This window comes from Bombina bombina, chromosome 8 (assembly GCF_027579735.1).
Source record: "Bombina bombina isolate aBomBom1 chromosome 8, aBomBom1.pri, whole genome shotgun sequence".
NCBI lineage: Eukaryota > Metazoa > Chordata > Amphibia > Anura > Bombinatoridae > Bombina > Bombina bombina.
Window position 1 is genome coordinate 40,681,609 of NC_069506.1, and position 14,449 is coordinate 40,696,057.

The 14,449-nt window shown below is 35.2% G+C and overlaps 2 protein-coding genes across 2 annotated transcripts; both read left to right on the forward strand.

The window, feature by feature from the left end:
- The first annotated feature begins 42 nt into the window (after positions 1 to 42).
- Positions 43 to 7,013, forward strand: LOC128638400 (chymotrypsin-C-like). Its single transcript, XM_053690337.1, has 8 exons — positions 43 to 99; positions 2,025 to 2,113; positions 2,198 to 2,295; positions 3,511 to 3,633; positions 4,180 to 4,316; positions 5,010 to 5,155; positions 6,508 to 6,660; positions 6,872 to 7,013. Exons 1-8 carry the CDS (start codon positions 60 to 62, stop codon positions 6,887 to 6,889), a joined length of 804 nt encoding a protein of 267 aa, XP_053546312.1. The 5' UTR covers positions 43 to 59; the 3' UTR covers positions 6,890 to 7,013.
- A 3,169-nt stretch (positions 7,014 to 10,182) lies between these two features.
- On the forward strand, positions 10,183 to 10,937 carry LOC128638797 (thioredoxin domain-containing protein 9-like). The gene has a single exon (XM_053690932.1). It carries the CDS (start codon positions 10,183 to 10,185, stop codon positions 10,771 to 10,773), a length of 591 nt encoding a protein of 196 aa, XP_053546907.1. The 3' UTR covers positions 10,774 to 10,937.
- Positions 10,938 to 14,449: the final 3,512 nt, after the last annotated feature.

Consider the following 14,449-nt stretch of genomic DNA (forward strand, 5'->3'; position numbering starts at 1 on the left):
CAGATATGACTTTGTATATATAAGTCGCAGACTTTAGTGAATCAGTCCGACAAAGAAAAATGTTCAAGTTGATTTTTCTTGCAATTTTCCTGGGCTATGGTAAGTTTGCACCTACTTTAATGGATAAATAATATTTAGGATTAAATGAGAATATATTTATATCACTTTTTTATTCAGTTTTTGTTGTTGTTCATGAATAATTAGTGCTTAAAAGTATATATAGTTCCAAATAATTTTCTGAAATCTTAGGAACTTGTCTTGTCAAACTCATATATGGTTGTATCATGTGCAGCCAATCACAGTCTAGATCTGGACAGCCAACTTATTCATTTTTAATATAGCCTGTGATTGGTTGTAATAATAACACACAAATCTGATTTCTCAGGGTTTCCAGTAAACTCTTTTTTATACAATGAAAACTACCAATTTTAAAACATTTTCTTTTAAATTCCTAGTCGGATATTTACTAATTTCATATTCTCTTCAATATATATATATATATATATATATATATATATATATATATATATATATATATACATACAGTATACATACTTATATATATATATATATATATATATATATATATATATATATATATATAAATTATTGTGATGAAATGGCTGAGAAGTTTTGTCTTAAAAGAAACTCATAACATTTTAAGATGATCTCTAAATTCATGAATATATGACTTCCAACTCTTATTTAATCAAATTGTATAAAATGAAGAAATGATTAAGACAAAACTCTGTGGCCCCTAATAAGATTTTGTCTTCACTGACTCCCATCTTTACTGATCTTTAGATAGTGTCCCTTACATATAGTGACTAGAATTACACAAACAGACATTAGATTAGGTATAGAATATAATCATCCAAGTGTCAGTCGTTTAGCAACAAACTGTCATTAATGTAAAGAAAAACAGTTACACTTTCTCCTGTACACACTGTCAAAAATACATAGTGTTACATTAATACACATTCACACCCACAGACTGATACAGTCACGTTCAGTATATACAGTTTTCATTGGAGTAAGTAAAGTCCACATCACACTTTAGCAATTAGACAGATACTCAGGGCTGCAGCCCCTATTAGACTCAAAGATGCACCTGACGAAATTCTTCAGCAAAATAATATATTCATTAATAGGGGATCTCTAGAAAGTGATATGAAACATATTTTTCTTTCATAATTTAGATAGAACATACAATTTTAAATAACTTTCAAAATTTACTTCTATTATAAAATTTGCTGCATTCTCTTGGTATCCTTTGTTGATGGAGCAGCATTGCACTATAGGAGTTAGCTGAACTCAGGTGAGCCAATTACAAGAGGCATATATGCAACCACCAATCAGCAGCTAGCTCCCAGTAGTGTGTTGCTGCTCCATACCCTTCCTAGGTATGCTTTTCAAGAAATCATACCAAGAGAACAAAGAAAATTAGCTAAAAGAAGTAAATTGGAAAGTAGCTAAAAATTACATCCTCCATCTGAATCATGAATATTTAAATTTGACTATACAGACCCTTTAAAAGGTGTAAATATTCTTAGAGAGAACTGGAAAATACTATTACAGCAAAGCTCTTAGCTGGCTGCATTTTGTGGTGTTAATCTGTCTGTGCAACTGGTCTAGTCCAAAAAGAACAGCTAAAGCAAGGGGTTTGCTAACACAACATGCAAGTTAAAATTATACTTTTATGGTTCAGATAGTTCATACATTTTTAAGTGATTACTCAACTTACTCCTGTAATGAAATTAATATTATTTTCTTGGTATCCTTTGTTGAAAAACATATTTAGATAGACTCAGAAGCAGCAGTGCACTACAGGGGTGCAAGCTGATGATTGGTGGCTACACACAGATGCCTATTGTTATTGGCTGACTAGATATGTAGCAGTGCATTGATGCATTTCCTTTCATACTTTTATACCCCTTTAAAGTATCATTCTGCTCTTCAACATCTATGTATATCAATACCTACTGTTACACTAAACTTATTTCTGATTTGATTCCATATTTCAGCCCACAGCTGTGGTGTTCCCACATACCAGCCCATTCTGTCCAGAGTGGTTGGAGGACATGATGTGAGGTCTAACAGTTGGCCGTGGCAGGTAAGGGGATACGCTGCTTGTCTCAGAAGATGGACCCCCAAATCCTGGTGCGCAATATGTAACCGTGACTCTCTGTATTTGTAGATCTCACTGCAGTATCAGGGAACCAGTGCTTGGGGACACACCTGCGGAGGAACTCTCATTGCTTCCAACTGGGTCCTGACAGCTGCTCACTGTATCAGGTATCCTCACAGTATGTTATAGACACTACTATAAAGAATAATGTGCACAGATACTGATCTAAAAATCCAGTATAAAACCCTTTAAAACCTTACTTAGAAGATCCCAATTTAGCACTATTGAGGAGGTATGACTGGGACACTCAATGAAATAGGCAGAGAAAGCCAGAAGAGCAGAAACTCCACCCCTCTCCCCTCCCCTCGCCTGCATATGAAAAGACCCATTACACAACCAGGAATCTGTAGACATCAGTATACAACCAACACTTTGGGGCTTGGTCAGGAGTCTGAAAATCAGCACAATGTTATTTAAAAATAAGCAAAACTATACATTTTTACAAAAACATATAAATTGACCATCTAGAAAACATTTATGCAAAGAAATCTAGTGTACAATGTCCCTTTAAAAATACTTTATTTGTATTAATGAAGAATCTCTCTTTTAATGGGTTTCTACTAAAACCACAGTCACTGTTCCTAAAAAGACCTAATTTGCATTACTTCAGTATTACTTATTTTATACATAGAGACACATATTTTAGTCTAGATGCTTCAAACCCATTGGACTCACCAAGTTAGCTCATTACCCTAACATATAACATGTATAATTAAAGGGACATAGCACTGAAACATTTTATTGTGCAGCATTTACACCTGTTAAAACCTGTTATTCGCTGGAAAAAAAAATCCTAAAGTATAACTAACAGAGCAATATTAGTAGACATAGTTCCCTTTTTCCTAATGACCACTGATTGACAATTATGTCATCTCCATTGGTGGAAAGGGAAACGCCTCTGCAAGCTTGACAGGGAAACATTTAGGAAATGAGTAGGTTTATTTATTAAAAACACAACAAACACAACATTAAAATATGTTTTGTCTTCTTTTAGATGTAACCAGGTTATCATGAAATCATTTACTATATCCATTCCAAAAGCGAGTCTTCTGGCAGAACAGTCTACATATCAACAACCTGTCTATTTGTTTATCATTTCAATCAAGGATATTTAATTTGGCAGACATATATTCTAAACTTATTTCTTTGTAAAGAAAAGACAACTTTATATAGATGTTATACATTTTGTTGATGAACTGCATAAGTGCTCTAATATTATTTGTATAGACTAACTTGGCTCTACAGCTATCATTTGGCGTACGTTTTTAAATTCCATTTATTTGTATAGGGTTGAAACTTACTTTATTAATTTTTCCCCCCAGCTCTGGCCGCGTCTACAGAGTGGTCTTGGGCAAACACAGTCTGCAGAGCGAAGAGGAAGGATCTGTTATTATCTCTCCTGAAAAAATTATTGTACATGAAAGCTGGAATTCCTTCCTCATTGTGTAAGTAAAACTGGGAGCCAAATTGCTAAATTGATGCACAGATCTAATAGATTTCTTGTGCACTTTATATTTCATTGATTAGAGCAAAGAGCTTTACCCCAATACATAACAGTGCATGTCTGAATCTAACCCTCAGATAATTTACTGTATATTGTCTCTGATATCAAATATGTATTTGTAAACATTCTTTTAATTGGATCTTTGATGAAGAGTCATTGGTCATTCATTTTGTAAGTCTTTTGTTAGTTGTATTTTGTACTTGTGATTAGGCAAGTCCCTTTATTGTCAAATCAAAATTAGTGCATTTAATTTTTGTGTTGTCATAGGCACTGCTGTGCCAAAACCCTGGCCCATAATATGCCCCTGCCCAGCCTATAAAACATATGTAAACCTGGTGGCTTCCTGGGTAGCTTGCTGTGCATTGTTGGACCCTCATTTGACATTCAATGTATCCATGCAGATTTTATTTACAACACTGAATATACTAGAGTTATTATTTACTATTCGTTTGCTGGAATTACAATTTCATTCATCTGTTTGTTATAGCAATGACATTGCCTTGATCAAACTGTCACAGCCTGTGGTCTTTAGTGACAAAATCCAAGCTGCCTGTCTGCCCGCTGATGGAGCATTGCTTGCCCAGGACTTCCCTTGCTATGTGACCGGATGGGGACGTCTGTACAGTAAGAGAACAAATTGATATGGATGTCACTTGGTCCATGTTTGCTGCAATAATTTAGTTTTCAGAGTCAAAAATTTTATGCATACAGAATCAGGGTCTACAACTAAAGCGTCAATTTGCTATGAGTTATTATTCTTACATTAATTTATGCTATATATACTGTAAACGATGTTGTAAATGTTCTTTTAAGGAAAAAACTACAGAATCTCCCAAAGCACAAGATCTAATTTATTTCTCTATATTGTAATTTTATTATGTGACTCACATTTTCACAACAACAATACATTGTAATAGAAATATACTTTGTTTTACGTATCAACTGCCCCAGGTTCCCATTAATGCTATACATCACAACTCAAAACTGATCCATTGAACACAAAGAGAAAGTCCATTGACACAACATAAGAGTTGGGCCTTTCCTCATCTCTTAATTTTAATTATTTATATGAGAAACAAAACAAAATGTCAATCAAGTTAAAATGAGCTATTTCATTGCATTGCTAATCTAATCCATGTATCACTGTCCCTTTAATTAGCCTATAGGAACCATCCATCACAAGATTAATTATTATTAATACCATTACCTAATGAAATGCACACTGCTAATATAAACACTAATATGCAGCATGAGACAGCTCTGATCACACAGGTCTATATAGACATCCTATATGACAAACATGATGTTGTGTTTCAGCCAACGGACCTATTGCAGACAACTTGCAGCAAGCTCTTCTCCCAGTGGTCGACTACTCAACTTGCTCTCTGCGTGACTGGTGGGGAACCCAAGTTAAGGCAACCATGGTTTGCGCTGGTGGTGACGGAATTGTTTCTGGCTGCAACGTAAGAAACCAAGGGTTCTATGCTTTAGAGTATTTCACCAAGTTTGACATATTTTAGGTTTACAATCTCAGTCTACGTAACTGCTCCCTGATATCACAATTTGCTTTTAAAATGTCTTTTTAGCTTTTGATTTTAAAAACATAGAAACATAAATTTTGATGACAGATAATAGCTAAAAGGCCCAATGAGTGTGTTTATTGTTTAAGTATAAACGTAATTCACTGTTAGGATAGCCTTAATCATATTTCAGTTTTTCTTAAATGTATTACAGTATTTGTTCTTACCACCTCTACTGGGAGTCTAGTCCATGAATCAACCACCTTTGCTTCTACAAATTACTCCTGAACCTACAACTAGAGAATATGACCGCTTGCTCTTTTCTTACTCTTTTCTTATGAAAATTTCTGGCACCGACATATTAATTAATTTTATGTACTTGAAGATTTCTGTCATTTCACCTATCTCTCTATTCTTCTCTAATCTATACCTATAAAGAACTTGAATCATGTGCTTGTATGTTTTAAATTGTAGAATATGTATCGTTTTTGTAGCCTTTAATTGAACAGTATCAAGAATGTTAATACCTTTTTGAGATCTTGGGGCCAATTTAACAAATGGCAGGCGGACATGATTCGCTGTAGCGAATCATCTCCCCCAGACATCGCTAAATGCCGACAGCATACGCTGTTGGCATTTAACACTGCACAAGTATTTCTGGTGAAATTTGTGTGCAATGCCGCCCCCTGCACATTCACGGCCAATTGGCAGCTAGCAGGGGGTGTCAATAATCCAGATTGTATCTGATCGGGATGATTGCTGGCGGACAAGTTAAGGACCAGTGTTCTTATGACCGCTGCTTCTTAACTTCTGTTTCTGGCGAGCCGGAAACTTTGGGGGTAGATTGCAGCATCCGCTGCTTAATAAATCTACCCCATGGTCTCCTGAAATGTCTACAATATTAAAACTTAATATAAATACACAATGGACACATTTTTAACAAAACTTAGTCTTTTAAAAGGATTTCTGTAATATGAATCTTACCCTCAGTAAGGATAAAATACTCTAAGTACACTATAGCTTAGATTTGTTTTTTAATGAATTGTCTTAAGAGGGTTCACTTATATCAATTCTTGGCTGAATTAATTTGTTTGAATTGTTTCTTTTAAGACAGTATTGAATTTGAATGCTGAATGTATTCAAAAAGTCAATCTTTTTTAAAACAACTAAAAAAAATGACTATAAAAAGTTTTTTCTTTTTCTGAACAATAGAATGAAATAAATTAAATTAAACACACATTGACCTGTCCCATAAAAATGCGCTGACCTTATGCATAATCTCTTGGTCAATGCAGGGAGATTCTGGCGGCCCTCTGAACTGCCAGGCAGGTGATGGAAGTTGGTCAGTACATGGAGTTGTTAGTTTCGGATCTGGATTGAGCTGCAATTATCTCAAGAAGCCTACAGTGTTCACCCGCGTCTCTGCTTACATTGGATGGATCAACCAGGTGAGTAGAAAATTATACACAGTTCATAAGCTTACTCTACAGTACCACAACTTACATTTTATAGTTTTTTAAGAGAAATGTTATTAAGTTTTGCTGCTCATGTAAAGGGAAATATAAAATAAATGGTAAATTACACATGAATGATCATTATCAGTTTTATATCTCTTTTGATTCATAAGTTCTATATTTACCTAGTCTGTTTTCCCCCCAGAAAATTGCAAGCAATTAAGGAGCAACTTGGATTTCGTTCTATCCCTCTTCTTATCGATATTACTATGGGAAGAAAAAATATATCAACTTTATTTTCGCTTAGCAACTTATATAACTGGAGAGTTTTCTATCAATAAAAATGAATTAGCTGAAAAATACTTTGTCTTTTTTTTTGTTTGTTTGACTGCAGCCAGCCAATCACAGACTTGTATATGTATACACTCTGAACTCTTACACATTCTCAGTAGGAGCTGGTGACTCAGAAAGTGTGCATATTATATGACTGTGCTCAATTTGATAGTGGAAGTAAAGTGACAAGTTTTAAAGTGAACTTTATAGATGCTATTGGAGCTACTCTGTGGATCTGCAACTTTGTTTAAATATATACATAATTTGAAAAGTGAGAATGCACATGACATAAAAATTGTATGTATATACACCAGCAATGGGAAAGTTCTAAGACCAACTACCCAAACTAAAGAAAAAGGGAGAGAAAAGAAAGGGAGAAAGAAGGGAGGGGTGAAAGGCCATGGATAGGAGTGGTATTCTTATATAGAGAGATAATATATACTAAAAAGGTTGCCAATACATCCACACCTTTATTTGGAAGCTAAATACTCCCTATGTTAAAAAAAAGCTATGGCCATTTAGAAAAAGTATTTATTTTATTTAGCTTTATAAAGGTGTTGATTTAATTTGGATTTATGAGCGTCAGAATGGGTTTGAATAGATGAGTAATGGATCTTCCTGTTTAGTACTTAGGTTCAGTTTATGATTCCTGGTTATATTTATACACATATTAACACATAAATATATATGTATATATAGTCATATACATATATATTTACATTGCGGTCTATGGGAACACACAGTCCCATAGACCGCAATGTAAAGGCACCTTTCAGTGCCATTTTTTTTACTAACACCCCACTCCCACCAACTTTATTATTTTACTAACACCTCACTCCCACCAACTTTAAATGCTACATTTTTTTAATTAAAAAAAAAACTACAATGCCCTCTATTTTGCGGGCATTTGGGACACTTTTAGAAAATTAACCAGAGATCTAATCTATGGTTAATTTTTGGAGCGCTTATTGCTACCATGAGGTGGCAGTTGCAATAACCAGCCCCTTGTAATAACTGGTTTATTATTGCGCTCCACGTAATCTATGAATATTAAATCAAGTCTTGCACCATGTGCATTACATGAAAAGAACACTGTGAGAGATTAAGACATAATGGGCAAAAAAAAAGTTTTCTCCCCATGAATCTCCTGTAAAACTTATGTATGAACAAAAAAACTCAGCGCTTTAAATCAAAAACTAATAATGAGACATTTGAAAAGAATGCCCTTATTAGATGTAATAATAAAGGAGTAATTTACCTCATAGAATGTGGGTGCGGGTTACTGTATGTTGGTCAGACTTCCTGCATGCTCAGTTATAGGATATGTGAACACAAATTAAATAGAGAAGGCAGGATGTCCCGCTGTATAAACACTTTAAGGAATGCCATAATAGTAGTGTGAATAGTTTTAAACATATGGGTATCTGTAAGATGTGGCATGGTTGAAGGGGAGGTCATTTTGAAAATAAACTTTTTACCACTAAGGCCAAATGGATCTATAATTTAGATTACGGAAACCCATTTTGTTTTTTACATTTTTTTTTTTTTTACCATTTTTAACTTATCTATTTTATTTGTACTTTTTTGTTGAGTAATAATCTATGATATATCTGTATTTCTAGTGATTATATGAATATATTTTTAATGAGCTTTTCCAATTAGATTTTTATGTTAATATTTGAAATATCATTTTTTTTTCTTTAGTATGTTTGTGACTTTAGGGACTCCCTTGTGCATTTATAATTTATTGATGACGCTTGATTGTCAATAGATTCATTTTTAAATGTACTATTCATTTCTTTTGGTTTATTTTTTAATATATATATATATCTTACGTAGGTATAGATAATTTTATGTTATCCTTGTATTTTTTATTAGATTATTACCTAATAGTCAATGTCCCACAGAATTTTAGAAATGTGATATTGCTATTTTTAAGTACCTTTTAATAAGTAATTTCCACTATAAAATTATTATAGTTGATGGCAGATTTGCATATTCTGAACTACAATGGCCATGATTATCGGGAATGAAGCTATACTGGAAATGACATGATGGCACTAACCTGAAGTGACATAACAACATTAGACATTAGAAATATTACACCACTGTACTATCTGTACGCCAATTAGAATTGCACCACTAGAATTGGTGTACAGATAGTATTTTACCAACATGGATTTTAAGGTCAGTATGTCTTGAGAAAGGCCTGGTTGAGGCTGGAACGTGTAGAACTGATTACTCTATGGGACTGTCACAATCTGAAGATATATCAGTCTGGAAGCAGACCATCAGTGCAGTGGTAAGATATGAACACACTTGGGGGCATATTTATCAAGGTCCGTATGATGCCCCATGTTTCCGGAGAGGCTTTAGGTTTGCCGGAAACAGAAGTTATGAAGCAGCGGTCTAAAGACCGCTGCTCCATAACCTGTCTGCCTGCTCTGAGGCGGCGGACAGAAACCATCCCGATCGAATACGATCGGGTTGATTGACACTCCATGTAGGGGGCAGCATTGCACCAGCTGTTCACTAGAACTGCTGGTGCAATGATAAATGCCGACAGCGTATGCATTTATCGATGTGCAGCAGACATGATCCGCAATATCGGATCATGTCCGCTCGCACCATAATAAATAGGCTCCTTGGCCTCTGAGCTGTGGGTAAGGTTACAGGATGGTTAATGGAAAATGCAGCTCAGATCAGTAGACTGGAAGCAATATAGGATGTATGATAACTTGCTGAAATATATATAACTGAAAATTGCAGAACAAGGCTGCAGAAAATATTATGGGTGTTGACAAGGATTCATTGTAGAGGAATTGCATACAGAAATTTCAAGACTGCAGTAAACAGGACTGGTTTTGATACTGGAATGTATTATAAGAGCTGCAAAGTGAATTTTAAGCACAGATGATTTTTTGAATGCAGATTAGACTGAGGCTGTGAGTAGTACAGTTCAAACTGAAGCAGTCAGCAAAATAATATACAACAGTTTATAGGGAGTTGAGACAATGCCCCTTTATACATAAAGTGTAGGTTGTGTATAGCTGTGGTAAGTTCCAGTATATGAGTAACCGATCTGGTTGAACGAGTCGTTTGGTTGTCTTGACAGTTAACGCGGTGTGTGATATAACGTTACTTGAAGCCTGGAAAGCAAAGTTCTTTGTAAAAAAAAAAAAAATGGCAGCTAACAGCTCTGTAGATATTTTTACAAAAGTGGAGCGACTTAAAGAAAGAAGACTTGAAGCTCTCAAGAAAGCCCAACAGCAGAAACAGGAATGGCTATCTAAAGGACATGGTGAATATCGAGAGATACCTAGTGAGCGAGAGTTCTTTGAAGAAGTGAGGGAAAGTAAGAATGTAGTTTGCCATTTCTACAGAGATTCTACCTTCAGGTGCAAAGTTTTTGATAAACATCTGACTGTGCTGGCCAAGAAGCACATTGAGACTAAGTTTTTAAAGTTGAATGTTGAGAAAGCACCTTTCTTGTGTGAGAGACTACGTATAAAAGTAATCCCCACTTTGGCACTTGTGAAAGATGGAAAAACAAAAGATTATATAGTTGGCTTTACAGATCTAGGAAATACTGATGACTTTGCTATGGAGACATTAGAGTGGAGACTTGGCTGTGCGGGTATTATTAACTACAGCGGAAATCTAATGGAGCCACCTTTCCAGAATCAGAAGAAACATGGCACAAATTTCACAAAACTTGATAAGAAAACAATACGGGGAAAAGCTTATGATTCGGACTCTGAAGACGACGATTAGCTGGTTGATTGGCTTGTTGTTGCAATTTCTTTCTGGATTTCTAATCATTGAGAATACATTCATGCCCTTGTAATTAATTCTTTGTAAATGCTACAATTATTGCTTTATTTTTATTTTACGGACTACACAGCCACATAAACTATTAATAAATATTCTTTGCAATACTTGTTACCCTCTTCAAATGAAGAGAAGGCAGTTTTAGGCTTTGATTCTTTAACATGAGCACTTCTCTAAATTCAAGCAATACATGCACTTTAGTTTTACTTTAAGTGTAAAGACTTCAAATGTGTTTTTTTCTTTTTCAAGCTAGGGATGTCATATGGTACATTTTCACACATGTAAAATTTGTGAATTTGCAGTCTGGTTAAAACGTTTTTGGGGTTTTGTTGTGTTTTTTTTTGTTTGTTTTTTTATATATTTGTAAAACTGCTAAAAAAATACATTTGAAGTTGGTTGGAAAAACAAAAAACAAAAAAAAAAAACGATCTGTTCAACATGGTAATCCACTACTTGAGTAGAAAGTGACTCTCATCCGGGCACCTAGTAGAAAGATCTTCAGATCCAATGGCTCTGGAATGAACTTGATGCTCTGCATCTCTTTGTCTGGTACGCCATCAAATTTGCACTCCCCTAGGGTATGAGTCACTGGTGAGTCATCAATGTGGTGGATCTGTGTTGTTGCCAAGTTGCTGGATGGCCGAATTCCCACCACTGAGTATAAATAATCAAAAAGAAAGTCCAGTAGACAAGACTGCTCCATTAAATCAGGTTTATTTATTCCAATACATAAAACAGTACAGAAAGGATCCTGAACATGTGCAGGAAAGGTTCTATGAGGATGTTCCCTGTACAGGTTATCAATGGTTTCTGTACTGTTTTATGTGTTGGAGTGAATAAACCTGATTCACTGGCACAGACTTCTTTCTTCTTGATTACTTTACCATAACAAAACATACATACAAGGCCTATATCTGTATTGAACACAGATTATAAAATACTGATGGCGATCCTAGCAGATAGACTCTCTTCATTTCTGGGTAATATCATCCACACAGATCAAGTGGGCTTTATGAAATCTAGGACTTCCATGAAAAATATTCGCAGGATAGTGACTTGCCTTGACTATTTTAATTACCTAAAAGAAAGGGAAAAAAATAACTTTATTGAGGATTTTGCTATTCTCTCGTTAGATGCCGAAAAGGCGTTCGACGCTATTGCTTGGGACCACCTTTTCAAAGTTTTAGAGGAATTTGGCTTCAAGAATCAATTCTTCCAATTTATCCGGAAAATATATAGAAATCCAATTTCGTACCTTATTGTAAATGGTGTTCTCTCGCAAAAGATCATCCTGGGAAGGGGAATGAGACAGGGGTGCCCGTTATCGCCCCTCTTGTTTAACCTGGCCCTAGAACCTTTAGCTATTCGGTTACGAAGTATGTTAGAAGGAATCAATATGGGTTCCTATTCTCTCAGGACCCTTTTATATGCCGATGATCTAGTATTATTTTTAAAGAAGTCATCTTTCTCAATACCGACCGCTTTGCAATGTCTAGAAGAGTTCAGCTCTTTTGCGGGATATAAAATCAATTTCAACAAAAGCGAACTTATGTGGATTATTAAATTAAGAAATAGTCTGAAAGGACACCCATTTAAAGAGGTCGAAGCAATTACATATCTAGGCATAACATTACATAAAAATCCGAGGAATTGGTATCGTCTTAATCTTTTACCACTGTTTCAGAAGGTTAAAGCTGATCTGGATCTGTGGAAGGTATTTCAACTTTCTATTACAGCCCGCATCAATTTAATCAAGACAATTATTTTCCCGCGATTACTTTACCCTCTTCAGAATCTTCCCTTGTTCATCCTTAGTAAGGATTTATGTAAATTGTATTCCTGCTTCTCCAAATTTATTTGGTGCGGCAGGAAACCGCGTATATCTTTGGAGAGATTCATGCAGAAATTTGAAGCAGCTGGTCTTGCTCTCCCCAATCTTAAGCTATACAATTGGGTCTGTCTAAGTAAAACAGCTGTGGATTGGATTTTAGAAAAGGAGCTGGTTTCATCCTTAGAGATTGAGAATCACATGGTCTCTCCTCTTTCTTTAAAAGCAATCTTGCATTGTCCCCTACAATCTTTACCAAATAATATAACTGCACTCATGTCTATTAGAAACGTAGTCGCGGCCTGGCAGAAGTGCTGTACATTACTTAAAGTGGATTTCACATTTTCAACATTCATGCCGATTATGGGAAATCCACTATTTTCACCGGGTATTAAGCAGGCAGTATTTAGAGAGTGGGCCGGGAAAGACCTTAAATATGTTTGTCAGATTCTTTCACAAGAAGGGCAAATAATTTCTTTTGAAATGCTCTCCCAACATTTTCATCTAGTTAAATCTAATTTTTTTGCATATCTTCAGCTGCGTCATCTTATTTATACTCGAAAATGGGACAGGAGTGGATTTGGTGCATGGTCGGATCTCAATGTATGTTTTCAAAAAATTTTGATTGGTAATTCCTCCATATCTCTTATGTATGATATTATGCTCTCCAAACAAACATTAATCCTTCAAGATAAGTTAATATCAAGTTGGACCCCCTTTTTCCCGGCACTAGACTCTGGGAAAATTAAACAAAGTATGATTAACTTAAAGAAATGTGAAATTCCACGGAGTTGGAGAGAATCCCATTTAAAGCTTATTAATAACTATTATTTATCCCCTGCAAGAATGGCGAAATTATATCCGACTAATGAAGGGTTTTGTCCCCGCTGCAAGAAACCTAAGGCGGACACCTTACACATGTTTTGGTACTGTCCAAAGATTATTCAATTATGGCGGAAGTTAGAATATTGGTTTAATGTATTATATAAGACAACTGTCATTCTCTCACCCAAGGAGATAATATGGTTAGAAGTCCCTAGTAATAAGGGCTTTCAAGCAAACATTTTAAATACTATTATTCTAGCTGTTAGACAGCAGATTGTTAAACATTGGCAATCCAATGCAGTTCCGGGATTATCCCAGATATTGCAACAGATTCAAAATCAAATTATTTTTGAATCATTTCATTTAAAAAGTGCCTCTGAAGGAAGAATAAAATCCTTCTTAGTCGGTTGGCTACCAATTATCCAATCTTATCCTGTAGTCATACAAAAAGCCATTCTGGCACCATTTCTCTCCTCAAACTCCTTTATGGATTTAGTAGCTCTCGAGCTTTTCCCACATGCATGGATAACTGGTTATAGAGTAGTTTAAGGCGGGACAAAGATAATTAGTGTTAAGAGAGGATGAGAGGTAAAGTATTCAGATAAGAAAGTCAAAGCAGTTAAAATACGAGGGGGGAAGTGACTAAAAGAAACAACGAAAGAATCAGGCTCTGTGAGAATAATGTAGGTGAGCCCCCTTTTTACTTTTACCTTTTTTTTTTTTTTTTTTTCTCTCTTTTTTCCTCTTTTCCCTCTTCTTCTATGTTTGCAAGGTAGTGTGAATGGGTTAACTGGTTATTACATGTGAAAATCCCAACAACATGTACAAACGGATTATATGAGAGATCTTGTTATTTTTTTCTTGCCCCATAAAATGATGTACATAAGAAGAGATCCTTATAAACCTTATGTTACTGTTTCTTGTTTATTTACACCTGACCCTGCGTGGTGCACAAAGGTGAAAATG